The sequence below is a fragment of the Centropristis striata genome, chromosome 7 (assembly GCF_030273125.1).
Source record: "Centropristis striata isolate RG_2023a ecotype Rhode Island chromosome 7, C.striata_1.0, whole genome shotgun sequence".
NCBI classification, from domain to species: Eukaryota; Metazoa; Chordata; class Actinopteri; order Perciformes; family Serranidae; genus Centropristis; species Centropristis striata.
In genome coordinates this window covers 14,630,745-14,645,680 of record NC_081523.1, presented here as the reverse complement: position 1 = coordinate 14,645,680, position 14,936 = coordinate 14,630,745, and the positions used below count along the sequence as shown (strand labels likewise).

Below are 14,936 nucleotides of genomic sequence, written 5' to 3'. Positions count from 1 at the left end.
ATGCAGGTCGAGGCTGGCTGATTACGTGGTGAACTGCTGGGTGCCTCCACAGACAGGAAGTACCTGTCCCAACCAAGACAATCACCAGGCCTGCCTGGCCTCCTACGCACGGCTCATCGGTCAGTACAGCCGGGGACCATGGGTGACACTGTGATGAAGCGAGAATGTGTTTGTGTGTTTGAGAGAGAGAAAAAAGGGAGAGAGTGAAATGCACATTTACCTCCAAATCCCACAATACTTTTCTCAAATTTCAGATAAGCGGTGAGATAAAGAGTGATAGTTATAGACTGTGTGACAGAAATCTACTCTACCTTCACTTTTATCATGAGGAACAGGTCGAGCAGCAAGACTCTTCATTTCCCTCCCTCTCCTGGTCTGATATCTCCCCCAGCACACTGGACATCAGTTCAGTACTAGAAGTAATTAGGGAGTAGAGGCACAGAGAGAGCGTTTACTTAATTAAAACACTTGATGACCATCTGTTTGCTCATAGATGTGTTGCTCAAACAATGTGCCTAGACTAGGACATGCACATTTTTCAATCCCAGCCAGCGTTTGATAGCACCACCTTGGTTTCGGCGCCATCTCCGGAGCTCACAAAGAGTTCGAAATGCAAATTTACATGAAATAACATTTTTTTGTTTCTGGATAGTGGTTGCTGAAGTGTCCATATTTAAGTATCAGTCACTGCTGCCTCTCCACCATGTGTCATAGCTGGTGCAGTATGAAGTGATAATACGCCATGGCGCCGCCTGAATTTCTCTGGAAAATGCTACACAAAGTGCATCTAACGCCCCTGACTCCAGCTGAAAGCATCGACACAGAGACATTTGAAAAAGTGAAATGTTTTGGTACAGTAGTGCTATTTTCAAACAGCGCACACTTCCTAAAGCACCTACTTTGCAGAATATTCATAACATAATGGCCTCTTTACATCTAAAATAAAGCATTACAGAATGCTTCACCTTTCCATAAATTCAAACAGTGCAAACCCATTCCCATGACTAACATCTTGTTATCCATTTTATACACTGTTTGCAATGAATGTAGTCCATTATTGTCCATTAGTGACCCATCACTGTTTGTCCTAATTTGTGCTTGTGTTTGTGTTTGCCTGTGGATGGCCTAACAGGGACAGAGATGACTCCCAACTATGTCGACAACAGCTTCTCCAACTGGACCATCTCCCCGTGGTGCACCTGTAAGGGCAGCGGAAACCAGGAGGAGGACTGCATGAACTTCCTGCGGTACTTCACCGATAACACATGCCTAAGTGAGCCATCCCTTCACACTGATATTCTGCATGCATCTGAAATGGGTTCTGTAACTGATAGGGCTCCAACGGTCATGTAATATTGATAAGAGCACAAGCGTGTGATGCGGTAGTTACTCTTGCTGCCATGTAAGAGTAGAGTGAGCCATGAACTTCGATCTAATGCAACTTTAATGGTCTCATGGTAGATTCTGCGTTTCAATGTCATAGAGCTCTTCAGTGATACTGCGGATGTAATGTTGTTGAAGAGTGGATGGTGGTGGGGGGATTGAATATGGAAGTAATGAAAAGGTGGATCTGGATACTCTGCAGACATCCAGGCATTGAAATGTCAACAGGAAATTAAGCTAATTTAAATCTGAATTAGATATAACAAGAAACCTTTCTTGTTAGAATAATTTATTATTTATCTTGTTATATGGACTAAAGGGCTTGTGACTGCAAGGTTGTTGAAGGTTCAATTCCCAAAACGCCAGGAAGAGTCTGGGTAAATCTTGCTGCTTTCCCTCATTACCACCACTGAGGTGCCCTTGACTGAGGCCCTGAACTCCAGTTGCTCCAGTGGGGGCCACAGCTGCTCAGTGTCCTGCAGATCAGACTGTGGTTGTACTGAGCAGCTTCCAGGTCTGAGTGTGTACCTGTGTGGATGTGGTCAGTGTGAACCTGCAAAAGAGAGCATTGCTCTCAATGAAACTCCTGAATAAATAAAGGTTAAAAAAAACAAAACAACACATTTTATTATAACACGAAATGTTTCTTGTTATAGCAATATACCATTAATCTTGTTTTACCATTAAACCTTTCTCATAAAAATATTTTATCATGTTATAACTAGAAACATTACACATTATAGCCATAAGTTATGTGGTTAAAACATAAAACATTTTACGTCATGGCAATAAGTTATCACTTTATAACATGAAAGATTTTAAAACAAAAAGTTATCATTTTATAATGTGGAACGTTTCACATCATAGCAATAAGTTATGTGGTTAAAACATTAAACTCTGTATGTTATAACAATACGTTATCACTTTAGAATTAGTATTTATCTTGTTATAATGTAAAATGTTACACATTTTAACAATAAACGTATGTGGATAAAACATGAAACATTTTCTGTTATAACAATAAGTTATCACTTTATAGTATGGAACTTTTTATAAATAAATAATATAGTGTTGTAATAACACATTATCAGGTTATAACATGAAACTGCCCTTGTAGTAATATTCCATTTATGTTGTCATGGTGAAAAACGTTTCACATTATAACAATGAGTTATCACATTATAATAGCAATATTAATAGTATATTGTTGTGACATGGAAAGTTTCTCATTATAACGTGATACATTTGAATGCCGTGATAACATGAAAATATCTTGTAACAAAACTTTTCATGTTATAACAGAATACAGATTTTTCTTTCTCTGCTGACATTATTTCTGTTATTTTGAAAAAAAGAGGAATGAAAAAAGAAAAAAGAGGAAATAAAACTGTTAGGATTAAGATATTTACGGATGGATGGGTGAAACTTCTTGAAAGTCCTAATAAAAATTTGTCTGGTTCACAGTTCGATACAACTTATCCACGGATACCCCTTTGCCCACTGATTAAGTTGGAATTAAATGTTCTTAGTTTCTCAGAAACTAGTCATTTCTTATCACTTCTCATCCCCCCTTTGGGCAAGATCTGCCCGGACTTTAATACAAAAGAAACCATTTGCATGTCATTTTCATATTCAATCTGAGAGAGTTAAAGGGCTTATCCCTTGCGGCAGAAAAATGTCATGAAAAGGAATAGATCCAGCACAAATGAATTAATAGCACAAGCTAAAATACATATCATCTATACATCTAATGCATAACACGCAGGGTGCAGCATGACAGAGTGGTTACCTCAAACATCCTTATGCTTTTTCACCAGAGAAGTGAAATACAGCGAGCTACCTCCTTGCTATGGCGGAGCGAGCGGTGTCATCAGCGCTACAAGACACCATTGCCTTTAACATGTTCCATTGTGTGGATAATGCTTTCAGACCATTTCAATAGATTGCTGGGGTACCGTTTTAGCTGAGTGTGCAGGATGAGGGATGAGGCTGGGAGCTGAGGAGGCGTCTTGAAAAATAACACAAAATGCAGCATCTCCTCTCTGCAGTCAAGGGGAACAGGCGATAAACTTCGACACACCAGGGAGGAGAATACACACAAAACGCACTCACTGTACACTACTATACATACATATATACACTTATATATCTGATGAATTATCTTTCAGCTCCCCATGCCCCACATCAACTGCACAATCTTTTTCCTTTTTCACTATTTCTAGAGAGTAAATCCCTTTGTTTTCATTGATCGGCAAACCAAAGCACAGAGCAATTGAAACCACGTGTTAGACAAATCATTCATTATCCACACTGGCTTCCCCACAATCTCCCAACAAGATAAATAGTTTCAACATTGGTCACATATGTGTGAAGGCCGACATAAAAAATTCCAGCTGAGAGAATATTTTGATAGTTCAAACATAGTCTGAACTCTGATTCCCCTCCTCCCTCTGCCTTTTGTACTCTCCTCCCTTTCTTCTTACTCCATCTGTCCCTGCAGGTAGGGCAATGCATGCTATGCCCAGGGGTTAAAGGAAAACTTATCCAGAGTCATTAAAAAAATGAATTGCTATTGGCAATGAGCTTAATCACTCAGTGAAACATTTGGGTGCACTAAAACATCCTGTGTGGAGGCCCTCCAGCCAACTACTTTGATTTATGACTTTATTCCCCCATCGTACAGCATCTGTACGAGAATAGCTAGCTGTAGACGACCCTGACAAACAGATGCATAACATCGCATGTCTCAGCAGTACTTCACTAGCTCTTCACTGCTAGCATTAAAGTTGTTAGGCTTCACTGGTGAGCTCTGTTCTTCTCTGTGCTTTTATTTTCCAGCACCAGTGCGAACAGAATGAGAAACATGAAGGGTGCTTTTGTATGTGTTAAGTGTGCAGGTGTGTGTGTGTGTGTGTGTGTGTGTGTGTGTGTGTGTTTTGCTGTACAGAATGTGTGTTGTGTGCAACACTGTGTAGGTGGACAGAGGAGTTGACAGACAAATCCATGTGGCCATGCATCAGGAGTACTAAGGGCCATGTTCATGTCCGTCCGATTAAGCATGTTCCACAACTATCCTGTTTGTCCTCTGTGTGTTGGTGGGGAAATGCCATTTCTCCTTTGTTTGGGAATGTTTTGAATTTGATCAGTCACATGAATCTATTCAAAGTCATCTCTGCATGCTGACCTTATAATGGAGGTGGTTGCCAAGCAATTACATGCCTTGCCTTCTCTCTGGCTGAACAAAGAGAAACAAGCCTCGTGTTTTAAACGGATGAGCAGTGAAAAGGTACTCAGCCCATATTTTACCATATCTAGCTGAAAAGCTGACTGAACAGGGATTTATCACATTTTTGCAGAGACTCACACATGCACTTAGACACAAAATTACACACATGCATACAGTACATCTGCAGGCGGATACTCGTATGCACGGGCTGCTGTCCTCTGTTTGAGCTGATTGATTTGCTACTTTTAAAAGATTCCATTTCTGAGTGCACAACTGCCGGCAAACAAATTGGGGTTCATCATCTCAAGTGCGGACATTACGCCACTATTCGGTCAGCATGTTGCAATTTGAGAACGTCTGTTGCAACATAAAAGGGCCATTGTAATGAGCCGAGGACATGAACCGAAGATGTTTGTATTTAATAAATGTGTCCATTGTGTCTCCACAGGATTCAAAGGATAATTGCTAGCTAAATTGACAGCATACTATAAACATGTCAGGCATTTAAAAACAAAGGCAGAGCTTATAATATTAAACATAAAGCAAAATATTGGTATTTTGTAAGACAAATCCTGAGCGCCCCCCCTCAGTGACAGATTTAGCGGACAAATCTCCAATTGCTGTTTTTGATTAGTTTGACTCTCCAGCTTACTGACAAAGCAGAAAGACTGGCTCTCCTGACTCTTTTTACTCCTTCCTTCCTCAGTCCCACTCCGCCCTCCCTCCTCATTCCCTCGGTTGCCAAAGATTGGGCAGGGGACCAAGAAGTTGACTTAGAGCTGTCTGTCTGCTCGCTGGCTTCTTACTGGGACGGCAGTGAACAACAAATGACTTTATATCTCTGTCCCTGCAGGAAATGCCATTCAGGCCTTCGGTTACGGGATAGACAACATGCAGAACAAAAATGTGTCTACCCCTGGTCCCTCAGTGAAGACGAAGACGGGGTCGGATTGGTCGACGAGCACCTCAGAACCTCCCCTTGTCACCATCCCAAAGGTAATAGGTTCACATTGATTATCACATTGCTTTAGATATTAAAAATGTAAAACCTACGTATAAAAATCTTTGTGTTATGCTGCAGCTTACATATCCATATATTTGCAGCGGTTTCCTCCAACTTCCTTGCATGAATTTGTTAAAACGGACTAAGAACCACAAAAAACACTCCTCCACTCTGCTTCCATGAAAGGAGGATTTTGTACAGAGGCAAAATAAAGCTGCACCATTTCACATTCACATCACATTCAATCTCTATGCCTGTTAAAGCAATTGGCACATCAGAACAGACGCTTTATGATAAGACAGTTTATGCTACACCCAAGATGATGACATTTGGTTGAAATATTATATTTTTCTCTCACACAATGAAATAGTGAAATAAATGGGAGGTAGGGGCTTTAATCTGGATTAGAGGTTCTAAAATACTGGCCCAGGGCCTGTTCTCTGCTCAGTGGCGTCTACTCTGAAGGCTGCAGTCGACTCAGCTATAACCAGGTTTACCGTCAGGAGCAGAAAAGCATCACTCTTCGCTGTGCTGCAGGAATGCACGTGTGTTTGTCTTTTAATGGAACTGTACTTCATTTTCTCTTCAAATAAAATGTGAAAATGACAGGACCATAATGTCCGCCAAAGACTCCCCCTCTCTGTCTGTCTATCTCAAACAGGACAGGAGTATTTCTCTGCACTTTGGGCGAAGGAGAGATTTTTCTTCTTTTTTTTTATCTTGCTGTTGAGTCTGATTAGTTTTCACTATGAAATATTGTTCAGTTGTACAGATGTATTTTAGATGTGCCGTGCAGCCTTCTGGTGTAAGACTAATGATGGTTTTCACCTTTTCGGGAGACCCCGTTACCAAGCTTGGCTGAATTCGACACTGTAGTATAAAACTGTACTTTGTAAAACCTTCTACTGCTCCTTCTCCTGCTGCTGTTGATGTTACTGTTAATGTCATTTTTCAGTGACTATTACAGATATACACAAAGTCCAAGCAGCGTGCACTATTTATGAATGCAAATTTGCGTGCTGAATGAATGACTCCCATTAAGACATCTATTTTGAGTAATTCCAGGGGCTTTCACAACCATTAAATGGTCACGCTGCACCCCAGTCATGCAGCATTGTCCTTTACACACAAACCCTCATTGTTGTGAAGACAGCAAATTAAAACCTTAAAAATGTTGCAAAGAGGAGAATTAATGAACAAGCACCTCTGATAACAATAACTGTGTGTATATTTGGGAAAGGTGTTTGAGAGAGAGATGGTGGTAGGCTGGGAATGGATGGTGGATTTCTCCAAAGGTTGTGTGTGTGTGTGTGTGTGTGTGTGTGTGTGTGTGTGTGTGTGTACGTCAGTATTGATGCACCGCTCTGTGCCTGTCTCACTGCAGCGTGGTGTTTAATTTATTGTAAAAATGGTAATTAGGAAACAATAAGACGTGTGATTACTCAAGCAGGAAGTTTATAATTAGAGAGGGAGCTGGTAGGGACATTTTGGGCGGCCCTGCGTTCTCAAACAACTATGCCTGGCAATTAAAACTTGTCAAACTTCCATGGCAGATAAATTGGGGGAGTGTTGTTATGGTATGAGTCCTTTTGGCAGGAGACTGACCGTCCAAGGCTGTAAATCTCCCGGCGGCCAGCACAGAGCCCGCACTGTCACACCACACATGTGCATGCATACATGTTTACAAATAGCCTGCGTAACTGAATGCATCAGGTTTATGATGGATGGGTGAACGGCCATGAAACCAAAGGATAACCTATAATGTGAAGCACAGTTAGAACAGAGTGAGCATTGGAGAATCCGGGGTCCGTGACTAAGCCTGTTCATGTCAGTCATACTGCTCTCTTATAGTGTATAGAGTATTTTCAGCTAATTTAGATACATAATTATTCAACATGTCACTGCCAGTGGTTGTGGGCTTTATCCAATGCTCAGTGAGTAAACATGTGGGTTGAAGCTTGGTCCTTTGAGCATTGTAAGTCAGAGGGGTAGCCCTCAAGCCCTGCTTTGTTTATAAAGAGAAACGCAATATTTCCACAAATACTAACATGTTTCTGGAGAGTTTAAATAAGGGAAATTTTAAACCCCCAATCTTTGCTATATTCCCAGGGTCGTTGTCTCACAGATTAGATGGATTTTGTGTGTTTTTCTGTAATCCTGATTTGAATTTTAATATCCTTAACAGATTCTTGAAAGAGGAATTGTTTAAAGGAATTGTTTCTAATGTAATATAACCCGATTTCAGTCTATGTAAACCCCTCCTCAAACACCATAGCCACTGGGAAGCCGGGGCTGCCTGTGTTCCCACACTGTGACTGTCATGTGTTGATTTTTTTTTTAGCTCAATTGACTAAAATTGATTGTGGACAGAAAGTACGTACCTCAGGGTTACTCGATCACCTGCCTTGGGAAATGCAGCCCTACTGCACTGTAAATTTGACAATGTGCTGATCAATAATGAAAACGATCGCCGTTACATGTGTGGTAACCTGTTCAATGACAAGTCAGATCTCTTCTTATCAACAGTTTAAATAAATGCTTGTGACTGTTTTCCATCCTCTGTCTCTCTCTCTCTCTCTCTCTCTCTCTCTCTCACCCTCTCTATCTCTGCATGTGTTAGAGCATCAGTAAATGAGTGTGTGTTTTGACATTGTCTGTATTCTGTCACGGTGCATGCATTTGTATGCATGTGTTTGTGCATCTAGCCGTGTGTTTATGTGTGTGTGTACCTTCTCACAAGCCTGAGTGTATGTGTGGATATTGGCTGCAGCCAGAGATCTGGACTCATGTCAACAGGCTGCTGCCACACATCACTGCCCTTGCTAATTAATTGGCTTTTAGTCGCGGATGTGTTTGGTGCATTGTCAAGCTACCCATAGCTTTTTTCCCCCTCTTTTTGGCAACTGTCATTTAACCATTTCTTTGTAGAGCGTGATTGCACAAGCCCAGGTACTCTAATAACTGCAGCTATTTTGGATACCCCTTCCTTTCCCTCCCTCCCTCCCTCCCTCTCCCATCTTCCTTTTCTTCCCTTAACAGGGAAGAAAAAATATGCTTGTCGTGTTAAAATAATCCGACACAATTTTCTTGTTTCATTTTTTATTTTCTTGTTCATATGTTGACTTGTTATGTTGTAAGATGAGGTGCTGGTAGATAACATCAGAATAGATGTTTTTTCCTGTGTACAGGGAAATGGACCAAAGTGCAATCTCTGCTAAGGTGAATTGGCGTAGATGAGTGGGGAGGATGGTTGTAGTGGAGGAGGAGGAGGAGGAGGAGAAGGACGAGAAGGAGGAGGAGGAGAAATGTTTCATGTTCCTTATGATGTGCCTCTGTATTGCTGTGCTGGACTGAAAATGGTGCCTCTGCAAATTGAGCGAGACTACTTTAACTTCGAGGCAAATGGTTATGCTTTGTGTTACAAGAATCCGAGAAAATTGAAAAAGTATTCAAAATGCTAACAATTTTATGGAAAAGCACATAATAAGGCAATTGCAGTGTGGATATAACAGTGGAACTCTGGAGGCCATGGAGTTTAATATCTGGACTGATGTGTTCCCACTGCTCTCTGCCATAATGTGTGAACACTGTGGTAAACTGCATTTCTTTTTCTCTGTTCGCACTCTGTACATAAGTTTATTTTCTCTTGTGCATAAGAATAAACGCTGTTGTGTTTTGATTGTGCACAGTCAAACTGCACACAAGGAGACTTGCAAGTGTTTTGTACGGCCTCTGCTCACTGTAATTTATGCCTTATGAAATATTGAAAGAAATCCGCAGCTGCTGCTGGCTTCTGTAGTGTGTGTGTTTGGCTTCGTAGCATGTTTTTCTTGTAAATAAAGTCTGTAATGATAGCTTTAAAAACTGTTTAGAGACTTGCTGGCACAACCTAAAAGACTTTAAGAAAAAAGAAAAAGTCCTCACAAGAAGCTTTCCTTTGTTGCCAACTTGTTTAAGAAGCAGAGAGCATACTAAGCAGGGGCTTGAAATACACTTCACATATCAAAACATTTGGTGGATCAAACACTTAATGTTTGTGCCAAAGCGGGTCTGCCATGGATCCATGTAATGTCTCACTCTTACTCTGACTTTCTGACTCTTTGTTTTCCTTTCTTCTCCTTAGCTCTGACCCTGTCCTGTCTCACCTCCCTCCTGTCTCCTCCTGCTCCTCACCCTCATCAAATGCCAAAACAAGAAGCAGCACGAGTGTCTGAGTCATGTCTAACCTTTACACGTCTCTCTCTCTCCCTCTGTGTGTCCCTCTATCTGCCCAGTATCCTGAACCAAGTGGTGGCCTGGGCAAAACCGGGGGCCTGCTAGAGGATCACTCTGCCTGTCTTTGTGCCAACGTCTGGGCTCTGCTTCCCGGCCTGGCTTTGGCTCTGGTCCTGGCCCAGCATGCCTTATAGGAGCGCCAGGAGGAGAAAAAAGAGGTCATCCACCCACAAGCTGATCCCAAAAGCAGAAGGTGTTATTTCTGAGACTGATATTAAGAAGGCTGAATCTCTGGGCAGTTGACATAAATGGCATTTTCGAAAGAGGAAAAAAACAAAAAGAGGTTGAAAAAATTGAAATTTTACAATTGTGAATTTGTTGTTCATTTGATGTATTGTTAGGGTGGACCATGACTGTGATGAAGCACATGGCTTTTAAAAGGACCCTTGATAGGAGAGGCCACGGCAGCCGTTCTCTGGGAACGACTCTCCCTCAGACTGAGACACAAAAACCTGGAGGACTGAAGCTGATCATTTCAAAGACTGCACTTTTCTCACCAAAGGAGGGAGCGAGGGAATGAACAACATAATTAAAAGAAGACAGGATTGACAGAAAAGAAATTGTTGCAGAGAGAAAAGGAATGAGCAAGAGGTAAATGGGGTTGAGTGAGAGCGGGAGGAGGAAGAGAGAGAGAAAGAGACATATTTCTGCTATCAGTCACACTTTTTTTTGTCTTGAATTGGTTCTCGACTTAATCTTCTCTTGGATGAACAGACCACAAATTTAGGGGTGGGGATGGGGGATGATTACATTCTGTCTCTTCAACACTAGTGTAAACTCTAAACTGTAAAGCCTACTCAGTGTTCTAAGTGTTGGTATAGTATCCGTGACCATAATCAATCTACCGTACAGCTCTTTCATTTGGGTGCTACAGTATACTTTTTCAGCAGGCGGAGAAAAGAGCTAAAGATTGCGACGTAACCAGTAAATGGTCATTTGAGATGTTGTTGTTAATGAGTGTGGGTGTGCGCCATACGAACACCTGCACATGTGTATATTTCTGTCTCTATGTATATAAACAACACTTTTCTTTCATTCAACCAAATGATATCAATGGTACCTTGAATGGACATTACTGTACGCAAAGATGGTTCTGTATTGGTACTAATGGAAGGCCTTCATTATCTGCGTTTATATTTGTCTATAAAGGTTTGATCACAAAGAATGTATACAGGGATGAGATTAAACAAGCTCAAACTGCTTTGAAAGCCATAACCTGTGTGTGAGTATCATGCTGTGTTCACTGAGTGTGTGCGCGTGGACAATTATTATAATGCGTGTTCGTCTATGTTCCCATGCAGGAGAAAAGTAGCTTATAAGGAGCAGTTTAAATTGCCAGTGTGGGGGTTCGTTCGGCCCCCTTAGAGAGCAGAGGTTATGATGCATAGTGTAATTAACTGCAGGGTTTTTTTTGTGAGAGTCAGGACTGCCACCAGTGTTTAAGAGGGCTTTGATTCAGCTTAATAACTTTCTTGTTCTTCTCTTTATATAAAGTTTTAATTGTCCCTTATTTTAGCTAAACAAAAATGTCCTTAATATGATTTATATGACCATGTCATACTACCATAATTACTAAAAAATATATATTGTTGGGGGGGAAAAACATCATTTGAGATGTCAGTTTTTCTCTAAAGATGTCTTCAGAATAATGTAGCTATTCAGTATCAACCTAAAGGAATAATTCGACATTTTGGACAATCAAAACTTCACTTTTGACAGGATCAGTTCAGACTTTTCAGTACTTTTAATACTCAATGTGCCCCACATGTACATTAAAAATATATTAGCTGCAATCATTCATCCTGTCCACTTGAAGCGATGCCTTCTCCGAGAGGACACTGAAGCAAAAGGACTGTGGATTTTGTCGCATATGTCAGTGTTTTCCAACCAGGGTCGAACAAAAGAATATTTCCACATATTAAGCCAACTGTAACACCTGACATGCATGTTGCAGTAAGAGCACAACAATCTCAACACCTGCCTGAAACTAATGAATAAATGTTGAAATAAATGGTTGGGTAATGACAAACAATGCAAAGTGGTCACACACACATCCAAAATACCATTAAAGGCAAGTGGGGGACCAATACAAGACTGCATGCGTCCACAGCTAGTCTAATTATACATGAAACTATTTGGATGCGCTAATAAATTGCACTTAAGGGAGCTACAGTGTGCAGGTCTTTGTTTATATTTTCATAAAAAAATTAGGACTAAACAGTTCCAATAATTACCGAAAAGTAATGAATAAATTTGAAATAGTAAAGTCCTGAATGACCTGTACAGTAATTTGCTAGTAATGAATAAACTGTTAAAAATGTCCACTAAAAGTAATTAAAAGAAGCTGATAAAGTTAGTTAAAGTAAGGGATACATGGTTAAAATATTCAGTTTCACCCCAAGTAGTAGTGCTTAGATAGCTGACCAAGCCTAAATATTGCCATTTTTACACAATACTCACCTTTATATAATGAATGCTGTTATATATTTAGATCATACATTGGGAATTGATTAGGGGATACGTATGTGAGTTAATGGCCAGTGTGAAAAGCAACCAATATTTTTTCAATGTATATATTGGTGTCAAATTAAAACATTGTAACTTCTTCTTTAAGAACCTCCTGGCTGAATCATTTCACATAGTTTAATATGTAGCAAGATGTATTTCTGTATATTTATACATACATAATTCTTTCCTTGCAGAGACTGAATGTTGACTGTGACGCGCAATCAGTGTTTCCACCAAAATGTTTATGTCTTCAGGCGGCACATCAAGTATAGTGTTGTGCCACATAAATGTATGCTACTGAACCAAGCGGCTTTATGTTACCGGCTGATTTAGAAAAAAGGTTTACAATCTGTCACAGGAACAGATGTCAAATTAAACTCTGCTCAATGTGTTACTGTTAACTCTAGCTGCACCACATACAGTGTGGTCAGGTCTGGCAGAAATTACAGTGATTTCCCCAAACTGGTGTGTTTACTGCTCTGGGCTTTAAAATGTCAAACACTTGAATATGACATGTATAATTTTTCATTGTGAGCTCCACTCTCAACAAATTTGAACAGTGACTCTGTGTTTAATGTTTTGGCTCGGTCTTGTTATCATTTTGTGTCAAAAGATATGGTGACTCTTTGAGGTAAAAAGTACAGACAGTTTCATTTTAGGGATTTTTTTTTTCTTTTACCAGTCTCATAACAAATATTCTCACATTTGTAACATCAGTCAATATTTCAAACTACCCAAGTAGTTTGAAAAGATAAAATGATACAGAATATATTAATAATTTGTTTTCGCTGTCAGACGTAAGCAGCATCTCTGTTTTTGTTTTTTGTTTTTGATCAGATATTGTTCTTGGCAGTGCTGCAGTCCTTTTGAATTATAAAATGTGTCTGTAAAAGCAAGCTGTTCAAATTACTCTGAAGGCATAGATTATATGGTGTACAGATAGGGTTGTTTAAGTAAAAAAGAAAAGAAAATAGGTTGGTTGTGAAAAACAGTTCTATGTAATTATCTATCCACAGTACAAGTCAGACTTCATGTTTGAGAATCAAAAAGTAAGGGTTTCTTATCCTGCATCAACATTTAACAATTTGAGAGAGAGAGAAATCCATCAAAGACGAAGCAGAGCTGCCAATTCTCCTGCAAGAACAGCCTCAGTAGTCCATAATGCAATACCGCCATAATATAGTGCAGACCCCATCACAGACAATATTCCATAATGCAGACATGGGTCCTCAAAATAGAAGACAAACTGTATTATTTCTACATGCTTACATTTTCATATTAAATTACAAGTATAGTTTGTTTTAGCTCACTGTGACATGATGTGTTTGTCCAGTCAGACTCTCCTTTACCTGCAGTCACTTACACCTCAATGTATTTTACATTTTGCCTGAATAATTTAGAGTTCAGTTGAGTCTCGAGCAGGATTATTACTGGGAGACGGTAAAATGCAGACAGACTGCAGCATTTGTACCTGCATGATAACAAGAATCTGGTGATGTTTCTGGGTTGTGTACTGTGAGAAGTCACTGACTGACACTTTATGTTCCACCCTTTTGACAACATAAAATGTTTTTTGGGCTTTCACTCGCTGTGTGGAACCAAATAGAGTTCTTCATGCCTCCGCAGAGTGCTGTAAATGTAAATCACAGCATTTGCCTGTTAGCAGTATATTCTGTTCCATAAATGCAACATGAAAGTGAACCTCTGCCCTGCTGTGTATATTTTACAATCTGTTCTATCAGAAAATTTACAGCTAAAAAGCTTTCTGGGTTTCCTGTTTACGCAGCTGTCACCAGAACAATGCTGTCTATACCTCCCTGCCTATTAATCAAACTTTGATTTGGTCAGTTTGTTGCTTACTTTTCAGAAAAATTGATGACGCACTGTGAGTGATTATATAGTCAGCTTCCCATAAAGCCGATCAAAACTGGCAGATAAATTAAGGGTTTTGACATGTAGAAAATGCAAATAAACTGATCAAAATTCAAACCTCCCCTCTCTTCATTTCACCCTCCTTGGAGTGGGTTTGAGTTTGGGGTGAAAAAGACAGCAGATCAGCAGTTCTTACACGGCTTTAAAAAATGTATATGCAGGAGACCCACACAACACACAGCACACTTTAGGGATGTATCAGGGATTTTATGGCAGATATTACCTGTGCAGGAGCGCAGCGATGGGACAGCTTGAAAAGAGGCAGAATAGAGTGCTTTAATAGAGGAGAAAAGTGCACAGTGGCAGCTGGGTTTGGAAGTTGGATGTGAACCCGAAATGATACTGTTATCTGTCTGCATGATGATAATTTAAGCTACGGAGACAAAAATGTGTAGGACAAGTGTCTGTAGCACAAAGTGCTCAGCTGCCAGCCCAGGCGCCAGAATGAATGTTGGCTTTGTACGTTGCTGTGAACAGCAAATACATTCAATCTAAACGTTTCTGCAACCCATTCTCATATCCTGGTGGTAATAAATGCCGACAGACTGGCAGTTTCAAAGACATTGTTAATGTTGTGAATTCAAACAAAAACTACATGGTTAAGGTTAG

General features: G+C 40.2%; 1 protein-coding gene across 3 annotated transcripts in view; it reads left to right on the top strand.

The window, feature by feature from the left end:
- The window catches only part of LOC131975111 (GDNF family receptor alpha-2-like), a 55,824-nt gene extending 41,721 nt beyond the window's left edge, over positions 1 to 14,103 (top strand). For 2 of the 3 annotated variants that reach the window (XM_059337652.1, XM_059337651.1), the window contains 4 exons: positions 7 to 119; positions 1,133 to 1,273; positions 5,463 to 5,605; positions 9,887 to 14,103. In XM_059337652.1, the coding sequence (XP_059193635.1) occupies positions 7 to 119; positions 1,133 to 1,273; positions 5,463 to 5,605; positions 9,887 to 10,021 (532 nt within the window). In that variant the 3' untranslated portion in view covers positions 10,022 to 14,103. The remainder of the gene's footprint in view (positions 1 to 6; positions 120 to 1,132; positions 1,274 to 5,462; positions 5,606 to 9,886) is intronic. The other variant, XR_009394698.1, reaches the window with a different exon arrangement.
- The last annotated feature ends 833 nt before the right edge of the window (positions 14,104 to 14,936 follow it).